The sequence below is a fragment of the Corapipo altera genome, unplaced genomic scaffold (assembly GCF_003945725.1).
Source record: "Corapipo altera isolate COAL_440 unplaced genomic scaffold, ASM394572v1 62, whole genome shotgun sequence".
Lineage (NCBI taxonomy): Eukaryota > Metazoa > Chordata > Aves > Passeriformes > Pipridae > Corapipo > Corapipo altera.
In genome coordinates this window covers 5575342-5590485 of record NW_020884894.1, presented here as the reverse complement: position 1 = coordinate 5590485, position 15144 = coordinate 5575342, and the positions used below count along the sequence as shown (strand labels likewise).

Genomic DNA, 15144 nt, shown 5'->3' with positions numbered 1-15144 from the left:
GGGGGTCCAAGCAGTCCACAATCCTGCAGGGACCAAACACCCCTCCAGGATGCTGCTCACAGGGGATCTCCACATCCTCCCCTGCCCATCCCAGCACTGCCTGGGTGGGATGCACCATGTTGGCAACCCCCACAGGAGGTTCCTGCTCTGGTTCCCCCAAGGAAACAGCTCCAAGAACACACACAAAATCTTCCCAAGCTGCCCTAGACCCCATATTTGCACTGCAGAGGCATCAGGGCTTTTCTTGAGGGTGGTTTTTGGTGTGTTATTTTTTTAAGACCAGGATCCCCTACATACCACTTAGCAGCCAGGAGTTCTGAGGGTGCAGAGCTCAGTACTTCAGAATGACGCCTCATTTGCCAAGAAATAATCCCAAGAAGAAAAAAAAAAAGACAAAAAAAACCCCCAAAAAACCCCCAAAAAAACCCCAAAAACCCAGACTCAGAAGATAATTAACTCCACAAAGCAGTGACCCTGAGTAGCTCAAATCTTCGCTGTAACTTCCCTGCCTCCTCTCCAAGGGCTTATTTCATGCTGTCTGCAACACAACGGCACCAGCACTCAGAAGCCTGGGGATTTTAATTGGGGGGGAGGGGGAGATCCCCCCAACCCTGCTGACAGATTTGCCCCCCAGCACACTTGGCTCACTGCCCCCAGCCAGGCATGGTGGGGGGCCCAGCCCCACAGGAGACCCCACGTCTCTGAGCAGGGTTGCAGTGGGGTCACTCTCCATCCCTATGGAGGGTTGGAATAGCGATATTCAGAATGCAGAGATCCATCCTTTGGGAGATAGAGAGCAGGGGAAGGAGTTGGAGGAGGGGGGAAGTGGATGCTGCTGCCTCCCCAACAACCACCAGCACCCCCTGGCAGGGAAGGAGCTGCCTTTCAGGGTCCTCCCTACAGACAAACAGCAAGAGAAGGCAGGGCAGACAACCTGGGGGTGCAATTCAGCCTCCCATTCCCTCTCCCACCTTTCGGACTGGCAGAAGGGATGCTCCACCAGGAGCTGGCCCAAGTGACCCTGACAGCCTCACACTCCTGCCAGCACCATCCCTGCCAGCACCACCCCTGCCCCTCACCAGGGAGGGGAATAGAAGAGAGAAGAGCTGAGAAAAAGCAGTGCAGAGCCAGCCCTTCCCGCTGCTGCTCCCCCCGGCATCCCCCTTCCCCTCCTGACCGCAAAAAGCCAACATCTCCCCTCGCCCCTCCAGCCAGGGGATGGGAATGTGGAAGCAATTGCACTTGGCAAGGCAGCAACAGTGAGTCAAAAACAGTTGTTTGGCTTGTCAGCCACCCAGGCCCTGCAGCACTCTTGTTTTCCTTTGCCTGTCTTAACCCCTTCCAGCCCTGGACACTTTTCCAGCAGGACCTGCAGCCCCCAGCCCCATTGTGGAGAGGGGATGGGTGCTGGGGAGAAGCTTCATCTCACCACCCAGCTGTCCCACTCCTAAAAATGGGGTAACAGGCAATTGCCCAGCATGAAAACCTGCAGGGAGAGGGTGCACCAAACCTGCTGGGAAGTGCACTGGATTGGAATGGGGCAGAGGGACACCCCAAGGCCACCACGAATGTCCAGTGGTCCTGGAGCATCCCACTCACTCACTCCAGGAAAAGCAGAGAGGTCGTTGTCAATGTTACAGAGAGCATCCAAGATGCCCCTTGGCAGGGTGAGGGGACATGAATACATGTGTTGGGGACCCTCTGCCACCCCAGCGTGGTCAGACCCCTCAGGTAGTACCAGCCTGGTGACATGGAGTGATTTAAAGTCCCAAGCACAGCCTGCCCCATCCCCTTTACAGCAGTTTAGCACATCCCAGGCTGCTTCCCACTGGCTCCTCCTGCCCCTTCCCTGCCAGCCATATGGCAGCAAGACCAGAATCACATCCAGAGCCGCCACAAGCTGCATATCAATGGCTCTCCTCTATCCGCAGCTCATCCCTTGCATCCCAAGATGTAGGTCCTAGGCAGCAACATCCCCCATCCTGCTGGGACTCCAACTCCACTCAGGCCACCACTAGTTCAGGGCAGGGTGGGGGAACACCAGGATCCATCCACCCCCCCCTCACCAAGAAGAGATGGCCATGGGGGTCAGGGCATGAGTCAGAGTATCCCTCTGGGCACCCAGCTGGGACCTGCACCCCTCTGCTCCCCCCAGCACTGCACCCCAAACTGCTCCCAAAGAAGACAGACATGAGGAGGGAGCCAGGAATGGGAGTGCTCCCTCCCTCCACTGGGGGGACTGCCCCCTGCACCCCTATAGTACAAGGGAAGCAGGTCAAGGAGATGGATGGGGAAGAGTTAAACCCTCTGGAGCGCATGGAAGGGGAGGAAAAGTGGAGGGCAAGGCTGCGCCCGCCGGGGAGAGACAAAGCAAGATGCAAGAGCCAAGAGATGAAGGCGAGGATGCGATAAGAGGGGGAGCGGGGTGTGTGCGCTGGAGCGAGGGAAGGGGAGGAGGAGGAGGAGAGGTGGGTGATGACCAAAGTCATTGAACATTTTTTGGCACGCCTACCCCCGAGTATCCTGGCCGTTGGCCCAGCTCGGAGCTGAACTTAAACAAACTCCTGTTGCAGCCATCTGCTTGATTTTAAAATAAATCAAACAATCTGTTGAGCCGTGGGTGATCAAATTTCCATCTGTGCGGACGCCTGCTCGCCTCCTCGGAGCCTCCGCTTGCCTCTACCAGCCAAACACTCCTGGCAGCATGTGGCCTCCCTAATTCCTCCAGGAAAGGGAGAAACCGGACCTCCCCCCTGCACCCCGGCCCCCTCCCAGCCCTTCCCCGCCACCCTCCTAACTCAAACCAAGTGCTATTTTTACAGCCGCCCACCAAACAGAGACGTATCCTGGGTTTAAACAGGAGGAAAACAGGGCTGGAGGGAAGATCCCAAGAGGTACTGAGCTGCTCCATTGCTGCCCACGCTGGGGGGATTCCTCATCCTGTCTCCATCCATCCCACGAGTCTGAGGGAATGGGAAGGGAAAGGGCAGCAGCTGCTGGCCCCAACACTGGTGACCGTGGAGGAGAGACCACAGACTGGACAGAAATAGCAGCTGTGAAGCCAGTGCTGCGTGGCTGTCCCCAGGACAGAGGCATCAGACGTGTGTCACCTCCAGGTGGCTGGGGATGCCCAGCTCACAGCCAGCCTGCCCAGCCACCAGGCAGCCTGCTGGCCCTCAAGCCCACCCAAAATCCTGAGGGTAACAGGGAACCCAAGGGGAGGCAGAGCCACTTGTATATTGTCCCAAGGTCCCCAAAGTGCCAAAAGAGGAGTGGCATCTCCCTTCTTCACTGTCTCTTTGCATCCTGCAAGAGCCCTGCTCACCCTGGGCTGATACCTTGACACCAGCTCCACACGTGAGGACCTGTGGGGAGAGTACCACCCATGACATCCATGGCCCCAAACACCCTCTGATGGGTCAGCCCCTTCTCCAAGCCAGGGACAAACCTCTGCTGGCATCACCCAGACTTTGCCCTCCTTCCCCCAGAGCCCTTCCTTCCGCTCCAAGCAGAGGACACCGGGCACAGGGCCAGCACAGCCAGAACTAGGGCAGCAAGGGGTGGGGAAACACAGCAAAAAGACTAAAAGACGAGCAAAGAGGGAGGAAGAGGGAGGAAATCGTCATGAATAAAGGAGAAGGAGAGGGGATGGGTAAAGGATGGAGCAGGGTTCAGGCTTGCTGGATTCCAGCAGCCCCAGTGCGGAAGACCAGGGTGAGAGCATGGGCTGTTCATGCACAGGGAGGGGAGGGAGAACACAACACAGCAGGATTTACTCCTGCTCAAGGGCTACAAATATTGGGGTAACACTTTGCCAAGAGTCCCCATGGCATGGGGGCAGCAGCAGGGAGGAAGAGGAGGTGCCCAGGGCGTCCAGCACCCACCACAGCCCTGCCAGGAGCCTGAGCCAGGGGCTGTGGAACAAACCTCACCCACACGGGATGCTGCCAAACCAAGAGCCGTCCCGGCCAGCCCAGGGCAGGCTGGCCAAGCCACTCACTGCTGGAAATAACGGGGAGCCAGGGCGGGTTTGGGAGCAGGGTGGCCCCCACCCTTCTGCCGCCTCGAATGCTTCCCAGTGCCAGCTTTTGGGAGGGAGCGCAGGCAGTGAAGGGGTTGTACAGTCCCAAGCACACCACACACAGCACCCAGGCTCCAGGATGCAAGATCGTCATGATCAGCAAGGGAAAAAACCCTGGAATAAATGATATAGCAACATGTGTGATCCCAGCAAATCCCTGTGCCACCAGGCACCCACCGTGGGAACGGCCCTAGTGGAAAAACTGCTCCTGGGGATCCACGTCCTCGAGCAGCTGCTCAGGGGGTGGCTGAGATGGGGGCGTGCCCCCCAAAAGCTGCTCATGGAGTAAAATCCAAGCACAGCCCTGACAGGATGCACAGCAGGGAGCAGGTTACACAGCACAAGCAACAGCAGGAAGGGATAAAAAAAAAACCACCAAACCCCTTTTTGGAAGAGGAAAGGGCTGACAGGACCTGGCTGAGAAGCAGGAGAAAGCCCAGATTTCCCAGTTACTGTGCAGATGTTCTGGACTGAAAACAGAAGACGGCAGGAGCGAATTCATCTCCCCCTCCAGAGACGCCTCCGCCAGGGCATCTGGACTCTGTCTGCAGGCAGGAGAGCCGCTTCCCCCTGCTTCCCAGGGAGCCCCTGCGCCGGGAATGGCCGGGACACGCCGAGCCCCCCGGGGTGCCCACCCGCACCCAAGAGCTGAGACTTCAGCAACAACCTGGCCCTGTCCCCACACCGGGTTGACCTTGGCACCGGTGCCTCCCGGGAAAACTGAAGGGCCTTGTCTTCGCCGTGTTTTCACTTCGGGATAACTCAGGCTGCCTGCCCCGAGGAGCCGGGGGGAGCGATGGGGAGAAGAAAACGCAGCTGTTTTAGCAGTGAGGACAAGGAGGGAGGGTGGGAGACATACATATAGATATATACACTTATTCCTGGCCAGGGTAATAACTGGAGTCACCAGCACTTGATCATCACTTGATGAAAAGCTTCAGAGCCAACTGAAGTCAGCCCGTTCCCAGAAACATGCTGCAAGCAGATGGAAGGTGAAGGTGGCAACTTGCTGTTTGCCCCACACCCCACACACAGGTGCTCAGCTGTCTGTGTGTCCATCCCTTCCTCCTGGGTCTGTCTGTCCCACCATGCCTGCAAACCACTGAGTGAGAGCCTGAGGCCTTGGCTTTCACCAAAATGTTCCCAGCTACAAGGAACCTGCCAGCAACTGCTGTGTCCAGCTCCCCAGGGACAGAGGTGGCTGCTGGTGGCCCCTCAGACGTGCCAAATGATGCACTCCCTGTTTCCAAGAGGGTAAAGCTGGGGGGAACATTAAAACCATTTTGGAGGGTCAGCTGGGAGAACTCCCCCTGCACAGGGTTGTGGCACAGCCCGGGCTGTGCCCAGGGCTATCCCCCCACGACAGTAAAGCCCAGCCCAAAAAGCAGTAGGTGCTGGGGACACAGAAGGTGACAGCATGACAGGACACAGCCCTGAGGGGGTCCCAGAGGGGCTGGAGGCCCTGGGAGAAGTCCAGGCTCTTGTTCTCCAGCTAAGGCAGACAGCTGCCCATCCCACAGCAGAGGGGGGGATGCTCCTGGCAGCAGGGTCACCCCCATCCCTCTCTTCCTCATCCCAGCTGGGTCTCAGCCTTGTTTCAGCTCTAAACTAGAAGCCAAAAATTCACCAGGAGGAGTTGGGAGAGCAAACCAGTTCCAGAGAGCCCTCCTGCTCTCCCCACATCCCTCACAGGGGGCTGCCAGGACCCTCCCCGTGCATTCCTGGTCAAAGCCAGCCCCAAAACCCAGCTGCTCACCCCTGCCAACACCTGGCTCTCCTGGGGTACCGAGGCAGGCGATGCCATGCCCAGGTCTGCCGGAAGCCAACAGGAAAAGGCAACACCAGGGCAGACAGAGATTTCCTGAGTTTGTGTGCAAGGGCTTGAATAACCCTTGGTAAATCCTGCAGAGGGTCTCTCTGCCACCAGGAATGGCCCATCCAGCACCAGCCACCAAAACACGGCGCCTTGGAAGTTCTCCTACACCTGTGGCACGACAGCATGGACACCCCAGCCCCATTCTGCATGTGCCAATGGGATGTGATGGGATTCAATGGGATGTGATGGGATGTAAGGCAGCCTCAGACAGCCACAGTGCTTGCCCTGCCCCAGCACAGGTCACGGCACGCTCGGCACCAGCACCTCACCACAGGCCGGCAGGTTGGAGAGGGAAAGCCAGGGCAGCTGCTGCTCCAAGCACGCCAGCTCCATGGGTAAACAGATGACTTCAGTCTCCTGAGAGCTACTAAAGCCCAGCAGCACTTGTACTAATGTGGAAGGGGGGAGGAAAATACAGAAAATAAAGAGGAGAAGCAGCATCATACTCATGCCAGGCTGCAAAGCGCCCAGGTAACTCCTCCCAGTCCAGCCAAAACTCCCTTCCAGAGCCATCCCCTTCATCCCTGCTCTGCTACCGAAGATCCAGGGGGGAAAACAAGTCACACAGCAGCCAGGCCAGCTGCACAGGGCTGTTTATACATCCATGGAATGGCTCAGCTCGCATGTGCTGGGGTAGATGGGGAGCAGGGAGAGGCCGGCACAGCCGCCTCAGAGCAGCTGCTCACCCGGCAGTGGAGCAAACCACGACCTGCCCACAGCAGCCTGGGCTGGCACTGGGGCTCCAGCACCCTCCACATAGCTCAGAGAGGGGAACCAGGCTCCAATGGCCAGGAGCGATGCCTTTGGCAAAGGAGCAGCACCGCATCCCCGAAAGCCCGGCTGGCACACGCCGCTCCGCAGCACCGGCTCTGCAAGGAGCCAAGGCACGCTCGAGGCACTGCTGCCACCCGCCTTGGCCGTGGGGGACCCGGGGCTGTCACAGCCCTGGGACGGGGCCCGGGAGGATCATGCCGCTGGAAGGTCTCCCATCTCCAGCTGCTCACAGCGGAAGAGAGCCCGGAGTGGCTGGGAGCCTGCCACCACGTTCCAGGGGCTCCTTCCCCAGCTCCCATGCATGCTCCTGCCCCATCACCTTCCTGGATTTTCCCCAAGTCTCCATCCTGGAAGTCTCCAAGGAGGGCAGCATCCCCTCAACAGAGGGACATTTCCAAGCCATCCCTTCAAGCCCAGTGTGCCAGCATGTGGCACAGGCCTTTTGCTGCAGGGAGGAAGGGTAACATCTGGCCAGATGCTGCCCAGCAGCACAGGACCAGTGGGAGCTGTCTGGCCGATGGCCCACCTTGGGAAGCTGGGGATGCTCAAGGAGCATCCTGCTCCAAGCAGCACATGTCAAAGGCGCTGGCAGGGAGCAAACAGAGCACTCCCCACCCCAAAAATCAGGACAGGAACAGATTGAGGGCACAGCAGGTACCCACCACAGCCAGCAAGGTGCAAACAGGCTCCTGGCAAACCAGCCATGCCCTGTGCCCAGGAGGTTCCCAAAACATCACAGGTCCCCAAAACATGCTCAGGAAATGGAGATGGCTCCCTAGCACCGACTTAGCCTCTGAGGACAATGACAGGGAGTGTCAGCACAGGACCCAGCTGGCATGTTGGGGGGCACAGGAGGGCGAAAAGCCAACTCCTGCCATCACTGATGTAGCTGGAAAACCAGGCACCCACGCTGCTGTGCAGGGAAGTCCCTTCTCGCTGGGAAGCAGCCAAAGAGCATCCCAGGCTGCCCTCTGCGACCGTGCTTCCCGGATGGCTGAGAAAGGCCAAGTGTCTGGACAAAACATCTGTCAGGCCGCAACAGCCAGAGCCGTCTGTCTGTCCCTCTACCCCATCTCCCGATTTGGCCACAACTCCAGAGGCTGCTGCAGATACTTCAGCAGTTGCAAAAGCATTTTCACTGCATGGGATGAGAGTGGAGCCGGTCCCTCTCCCGAGGGGACCACGGGGGATATTTCAAGGGGTGCAGCACAGTTTCAGGCCAGTATTTTTGGCAGAAGCGAGGCAGTGCTTGAGCTGCCAGTCCTGTGCTGCTGCTTTTGGGAAAGGCAGGGAGAAGGCAAGGAGCAGGGAGGGGAGGGTGAAAAATAAATATATAGCAGCCAGCTGGTGAGCTGTGGAGTCAGCACAAGGTCTGGAGGACACGGCGCTGGCAGCAGCACGGGAGCCCTGGTATTTTGGACAGCTGGTACAGCAAGGTCAGCCCGGCCAAAGCAAAGACCCCTGTGCTGTTCTTCCTGCTGTGGCTGAAGGACACACACTCCTGGCTGGAAATCCCAAGGGGAGAGCCACCACCCCTTAAGGTGACTCTGAAACAAGCTAAGTGGCAGGTGAGGATGAGGAGGGACAAACGGGTGCGAGTTCCCAGCCCGGCTGGGTACATACCAAACCAGCCCTGACCTCATCGGCAGGAAAAAGCACGCAGCACATTTTCCCCATGTTGTTTCTTTGTTTGCCATCTGGGAACACGATCCCGCAGGAGGCCGTGCCCCGAGACATGAAGTCATATCATGATTATATTGCCACCTCCGTGCCGGCATTGAGATCTCATCCCAAAATGCCAGACTGGGTCGGTGTTGGCCACAGCAGCACTGCAGAGGAAACTGCTTTGCTGAAAGGCAACGTGGGCCTCACCGAAAACATCTTTACATGGACACATGCTGCAAACAAAACAGGTTTATCCCAATAAAGTTGGCTTAAAACACCTTGGCCTGATTTTGCTCTGTATCTGCTGGAACTAGTGATGGCAAAAATTGGCGCAAACACAGGTATAACCACCAAAACCAACCCGAGCTGGAAGCCAAAGGGCAGAGATGAGTGAGACCAACTCTGCTCCTTCTTTACATTTAAGGATGAGCAGAAGCCTGTGCCACCCCTTTGGAGCCCACACACGAAGCCTGGGGTGGGGACACACAGAGGTGCCACCAGCTTGGCCGAAAAAGCGCAACCACCCGAAACACTGCCAGTAACCAGAATGATTTTGGTTTCCTTCAAAATTCATAAAAGATGCAAAGAAAGCAGAGGTGGTGCCTGCCTGGCCATGACCTGGGACCCTTCCTTCACAGGTCTCATTTTTCACGCTGAGGTACACCCAAATATCTGGGAATTTGGCCCACTGGAATGCAGGAGGAGGGTAAGGCATCGCCCTCCACCTCCTGGGTTTACTTTTCTGGCATCCAGGAGCTTCGGCTGCTGCTCAGCATCAGTAGGACAAGGTTTAGTTGAGAACACAAAAACTCTTTGATGTTTGCTCAAAACCTTTTTCAAAAGCCAAAAGGAAAATGCCCACCAACAGCTGTCAGCTCAAAGTAATGATTTGGAAATGCAGCGTGACCTTTGGAGGTTAGAACCTGCAAGAGGGGCGAAATGCCCAGCTGAGCCAACAGCACTGCTGCTGATTGGTAAATACAGTGAAATCGGCCCCAGGATCTGACTGTGCCCTGTCAGGCACAGCACCACACAACCAGACCAAGATGTCCTCTGTAAAGCGGGAATGGGACATGGAAAACACCAGGTGATGTTCAAAAACCAGCCTGAGGGCAAGGCTGGGGAGAGGCAGTGAGCTCTAGGTCCTCCCAAGGAGCACCTGTATGACACTATGGAGCACCAAAGCAAACTTGAATACAGAATCACAGAATCATTTAGGTTGGAAAAGCTCTCCATGATCAAGCCCAACCATTCCCCCAGCACTGCCAAGGCCATCACTAAATCACGTTCCTAAGTGCCACATCTACACAGCTTTTAAATCCCTCCAGGGACAGTGACCCCACCACTGCCCTGGGCAGCTGTGCCAGGGCTGGACAACCCTTTTGATGAAGGAATTTTCACTAATACCTAATCTTAATCTGCCCCTGCACAACTCGAGGCTGTTTCCCCTTGTCAGATCACTTGTTCCCTGGGAGCAGAGCTCAACCCCCACCTGGTTCCATCTTGCTGTCAGAGCAGAGAGCAAAAAAGTCCCCCCTGAGCCTCCTTTTCTCCTGTCTGAGCCCCCCCAGCTCCCTCAGCAGCTTCTTACTACACTTGTGCTCCAGACCCTTTCCTAGCTCTGTTGCCCCAGTACTGAGCCCTGGGGAAACCACTGGTAACCAGACACCAACTGGATATGTCTCCATTCACCACCACTCTCTGGGCCCAGGCAGATTTTTACCCAGTGAACACAAACACATCCAAGCCACAAACAACTAGGTTCTCCAGAAGAATGCTCTGTAAAATGCTGCCAAAGTCTTTGCTAAAGTCCATACAGAAAACATCCCCAGCCTTCCCCTCATCCACTACATGTGTCACCTTGTCATGGGAGACCAGGCTGGTCAAGCAGGATGTGCCATTCATTGGCTGGGCCTAATCACTTGGTTGTCCTGAGTAGCTTTGCTCTAATTTCAGTGGGATTCGAGAGCTTTCCAGAAAACCTGAAAGTATTTGCAGAAAGTTGTCTTCAGGGGGAAACAGAACACCAAACCAAGGGGACTCACTTTTACAGGTACGGAACTGCAGGGAGAGTGGCGGCAGGCGAAGATGGGAAGAGTTGGAAAGGCAGGGGAAGCTTTTCCTGGGGACACAGGACACCAAAAATGTCAGACTGGTAGAAGAGAAGAAGCTCTTGAGCTTTGCCCCTCCAGAGAGGGCAAGGAGGCTGGAGGGTGGCTTCAGAGGTGGCTTCAGCAGGCACAGCCAGCCAGATCTACAGATCTTGCAAGGGGCACAGCTGGAAAGAAGATGCATTCTCACAGCACACATCTGGACACCTCAGAGAGGACCAAGGGTAACAAACCAAGGGATGGCCATCCCGAGTACCCTTTCCACACTCAGCATTGCCATTTTTTCTTGGGAGGAGAACCCAAACCCACCCTACACATGCCAACAACAGCAGGGTTCTGCAGCAGCCCCTCTGCAGGAAGAGCTCACCTCCAGGAGACCCTCGTGCAGCAGGTAGGACCACAGGCACCATCACACCTTCACACAGCACCATCTGTCCCACTGCTCCCCACCACCAAACCAGAGCAGAGACACCACCCACCCAAAATATCAGTCTCCACCCTCCTGATGAGCCTTAGTTGTGGAGGTCCATCATCATCACCTCCACACTGTTACAGAGATGACCTAAGCCTCATCCTGTTCTTTCTGCCCTGCTAAGAGAGAGGGATGTGTAGATGTCTGGTACCTTTTGGAGTATTTGCCTCAAACTTTGAGCCATCTATGTCGACCAGATGGAGGCAGGACAGCAGCAAACCACAGCTCTGCATGCAGGGCTGTGTGAAAAAGCACATGCAGTAAAAAACTGAAATTTCAGAGCTGCAAAGAGGAATGGGGAGATGGTTTTAACTACTCAGGTTCATTCCCTCCTGCCTGGTCCCAGTGGAATGGGGATCTGGGCGTCACACAAGAGTGAAAGGCTCGTCTGGGGTGACTTTCAGCAGCAAGTGTGGCTGAACAAGGGTACAGCTAAATTAGCCAAGTGCCCTACCCAAGCATTAAGCCATGTTTTAAATAACATTGACATCTGTGAGGTCTCAGCCTGTTGGGAAGCATGTGGAGGCAGGGAGGGAAAAGGCGACAGGGCCTTCTGGCCAGCCAGAGTCCCCACCAGGACACAGCAGAGCCTGGCTGTGTCATCCCCAGGCAGCTCTGCTGTGCCTCCTGCCACTCTGCCCCTTGCAGCAGCCCCTTAATTTGCTCATTAGCAAATTCATAGGAACAAGAGAGTGGAACTGAATAGTGTCCCTTTTCCTGGACACACTCTGTGTCCTCGTGGGAGTTTGGGATTGGGGCCAGCAGGGACAAGGACTAGCATGTCTGAGAAATGCCAGGTTCTGGGCAGGTCACTAAGGAACCCCACGGGAAGCACCTAGAGCATCCACCACCAGTATCCACGCTGGGACAGAACTGCTGTCCATAATGCCCTCATGAGTGGCCTGGGGACATTATGGGGCAGAGACATGGAACACCAGCTGGGGACATGTGTATGATGTGGGGACAGCCCCCCTCACCAGCTGCACCCACACAGGCTCTGTTGGGGCAGCATCCCAGCATCACCCCCAGGACAGCACCATGGGATGCTCACCTGACTCCTGACACCCTCCACAGCCATCAGCCACCTCCACTGGCCAAGGCCTCCAGCACCAGACCAGGGGACTGACAGACAGGCACACAGGCACCGTGACTACATGGGCATTGCAACCAACCCAGCAACTGTGAAAATAAACCATCTGCATCCACAAATGTCCAGAAATTATGTAGGGACCATCCGGCTCAGGCCGATGGAGCCTGGGGGAAACCACCCAAAAGCAACAGCTTCCAGAGGATTCCCATCCTCGGTGCCAACCCAACCTCCCGCGCCATCCTGGCACTCTCCAGGTGCGTGTAGCTCCTGCCTGGTGGCTTTCCAAGCAGTGTCCCCCCAAGCTTGGGAGCCAGCACAGCTGAATGGAAAATTATATTTGTAAGCAGCCAAGGGAGAGCGACCCGAGAGAAAAGGAGCACTGTCTCGGAAGGGCTGGTTTACATTTCCAAAGAAAATGCCAGCGCCTTGGAGAGCCGCAGGGTTCTGGCTACGGATGGAGCAGGGAGGCTTTGAAAATGACCTCAGGGATTTAGGATGCTGGCATTTTAGGGAGCCCAGTCTAGGGCCTGATTTGCAGATACAGAACAGTGGCTCTGGAGAGCTCCTGCAAGCTGGAAATTCAGCAGTAAAAGCTGTTATTTCCCCATCCCATGGGAAAGACAAGCTTGGGAGTAATAAACTTTTGCTCTGCCAAGTCCTTTCTAGGTGATGCCCCCGAAAGCACCCTGTGTAACCCCAGCACAAGGCACAAAAAAGAGCAACTGGGGAAATTGGCAGCACGTTTCCAGTGATGACACCTGTGACACCCTTGAGGGCTGCAGGGATTTCGGGGGGCACAGGGAAACACTGCCTGGGGTTCCCTTGCTGCAGGATAACCAGAGCAGCACAGGTGGGAGGGCACCCAGCCGTGTGCCCACACATCAGCCCCCTGGCTGTGGGAATGGCTGGGGTTTCTCCAAGGGAAACCCTTTGATTAAGGCACCTTGTAAAACTGGAGATGTCTTGGGAAGTTTCCTACAGAGGCCATGAGCTCCTTCAAGCTTCCCAAGGATGGTTCTGCAGAGGGCAGGTCAGGCAGCCCTCTTGCCCCTCTGGCACCTCTAAGGACCCTTGATGGCAAGCAGGACAGGACTGGGATTTCCTCTTTTCTGGCTCCCACCTCCCTCATGGCAGGGCTGTGAGCGACTGGGTGCCAATAATATGCATACACACTTCTTGAACAGGACAGGTCTTGGCTCTTCCCACCTCCTGGAAGGATTTTTACCTGTTCCTTCACAGCTTGACAGCTCCAAAAGTTCATTGCTAAAGGCACCCCATCCATTAGTGTTCACCCTCAGGGACCAGACCCAAAAGAAGAGCATCCATCTATGTCACCGCTCCAACTCCTCCTTGGTTCCAGAGGTGGGAAGTGCCGGGAAAACAGGGATAGGGTCTGGGCCAACTGCCTTACCTTGGGGAGGAGAGCTGGGGGTGCCACTGCCAGCAGCTCTGGCGGGGTCATGCTCCTGCCAGCCAGGACCACGGCACCGCACTCGGCACAAGCGCCGATGGTCAGCTGCTTCCCATCATCCACCAGCAGGCTGTTGGCCACGCGGAGGGTGTAGAGGAAGACGGGAAGTCTGGCCACTTGAACCGCTTTTAATCCAAGGCATCTCTTCTTCTCCTGCCGGCAGAAGAAGCAGACGAAGGTCTCCACTTTGTACTGCCGGGACCAGGCGCTGCTGGGGTGGTGGGAGTTCCTGCCCTCGTGCTGCAGCCACTGTCCCAGCAGGTCATGGTAGCACAGGACACAAGTGGCCACCAGCCCCGTCGAGTCCGCTGGTCTGGCCCGTGGGGCAGGTGGGTAGACTGTCAAGAAGGGGAAAAAGGGCTCCTTCTCCCCAAATCGTCCCGGAGGGTTGACATTGAGCTGGAACTCTTTGCCAGCTCCCAGCTCAGCCCCGCAGATGTAGCAGATGGAGGTGGGACCAGGCTTGATGACAGCGGGGTGGCCGGTCAGGTCGCCAGCAGAGAAGACCTGGTGGTACCTCCCCAGGAAGCTCTGCACAGAGGAGATGAGCTCCTCATTGTGACAGGCCCTGTACATGGCCCACAGGTCCTGCAGCACCCCGAAACACTTGCGGCAGCTGCTGACCTCCCAGTGCTTGTTCAGCCCCTTGGCACCGGGCGGGCAGGGCAGAAGGCTGAGGAAGGGGAAATGCATGGTGCTCTTGGCATTGCCATTGGTGATTTTGGCAGCCACCAGCCTTGCCTCCTTGCCGCACTCCTCCCCGCAGAGGTAGCAAGCCTCAGGCACCAGCGGGATGCCCGTCCCGTCCTCCTTCATCCCTCGCGGGCCCTTGGCGGGCATGGCCCCGGCACTCAGGGGCACCACGTAGAGCCGCTGCAACACGGGCACGTTGGCCAGCTCGAAGCTTTGCCACTGCTGCATGAGGGAGGCAAAGCAGCAGGGACACACCAGGGTGCTGCCGGTGGGAGAGAGGGGCTGGGCACCCGGTGGGGGGTTGTGCAGCCAGAGGAAGGGGAAGAAGGGTCCCGGCGAGGTCTTCTCTTGCTTCTGCACGTGGACGCGGTGCTGGGCGCTGGGTGCCAAGGGGCTGCCGCAGATGTAGCAGGCGGTGCCCGGTGCCCAAGCGGGCCGCTCGCTGCCTTCCTCCTCCTCCTCCTCCTCGCTGGTGATGTTGATCTCGCTGTCCGAGGAGCAGCACGGGGGCCCCCGCTCGCCCGCCGCCGCCGCCGGGGGGGCCCGCGCCGCGCCGCCCGCCCCCTCGGGCTCCGAGAGGGGCTCGGCGTCGGAGAGCTCGGAGAGCTCGGAGCCGGCTGCCGGCCCTTCCTCCTCCTCCTCCTCCTCTTCCTCCTCCTCCTCCTGGTGGCCGGCGGCGCGGCGCGGCGGCGCGGCGGGGTCCCAGCCCGTGGCCCCCCGCCGCAGCCCGGCTCCCCCCGCCGCCGCCGCCGCCGCCTCGCACTGATGGGGCCGCTTGAGCCAGTACATGCGCTTCTCCACCGGCGTGCGGCTGCGCTCGAAGGAGTCCCACTGCTCGCCCAGGAAGCAGCGGCAGACAGCGCAGACCAGGGCGCAGCCCTCCGCCGAGACGGCGCGGGCGCCGGGCGCCG

At 57.6% G+C, this 15144-nt stretch overlaps 1 protein-coding gene across 1 annotated transcript in view; it reads right to left on the bottom strand.

Annotated features, from left to right (window-relative positions):
* GSE1 (Gse1 coiled-coil protein) overlaps positions 1-14763 on the bottom strand; it is a 111110-nt gene extending 96347 nt beyond the window's left edge. Inside the window, exon 1 of the mRNA XM_027646954.1 lies at positions 13481-14763. Within this exon, the coding sequence (XP_027502755.1) occupies positions 13481-14461 (981 nt within the window). The 5' untranslated portion in view covers positions 14462-14763. The remainder of the gene's footprint in view (positions 1-13480) is intronic.
* Between the last annotated feature and the right edge of the window lie 381 nt (positions 14764-15144).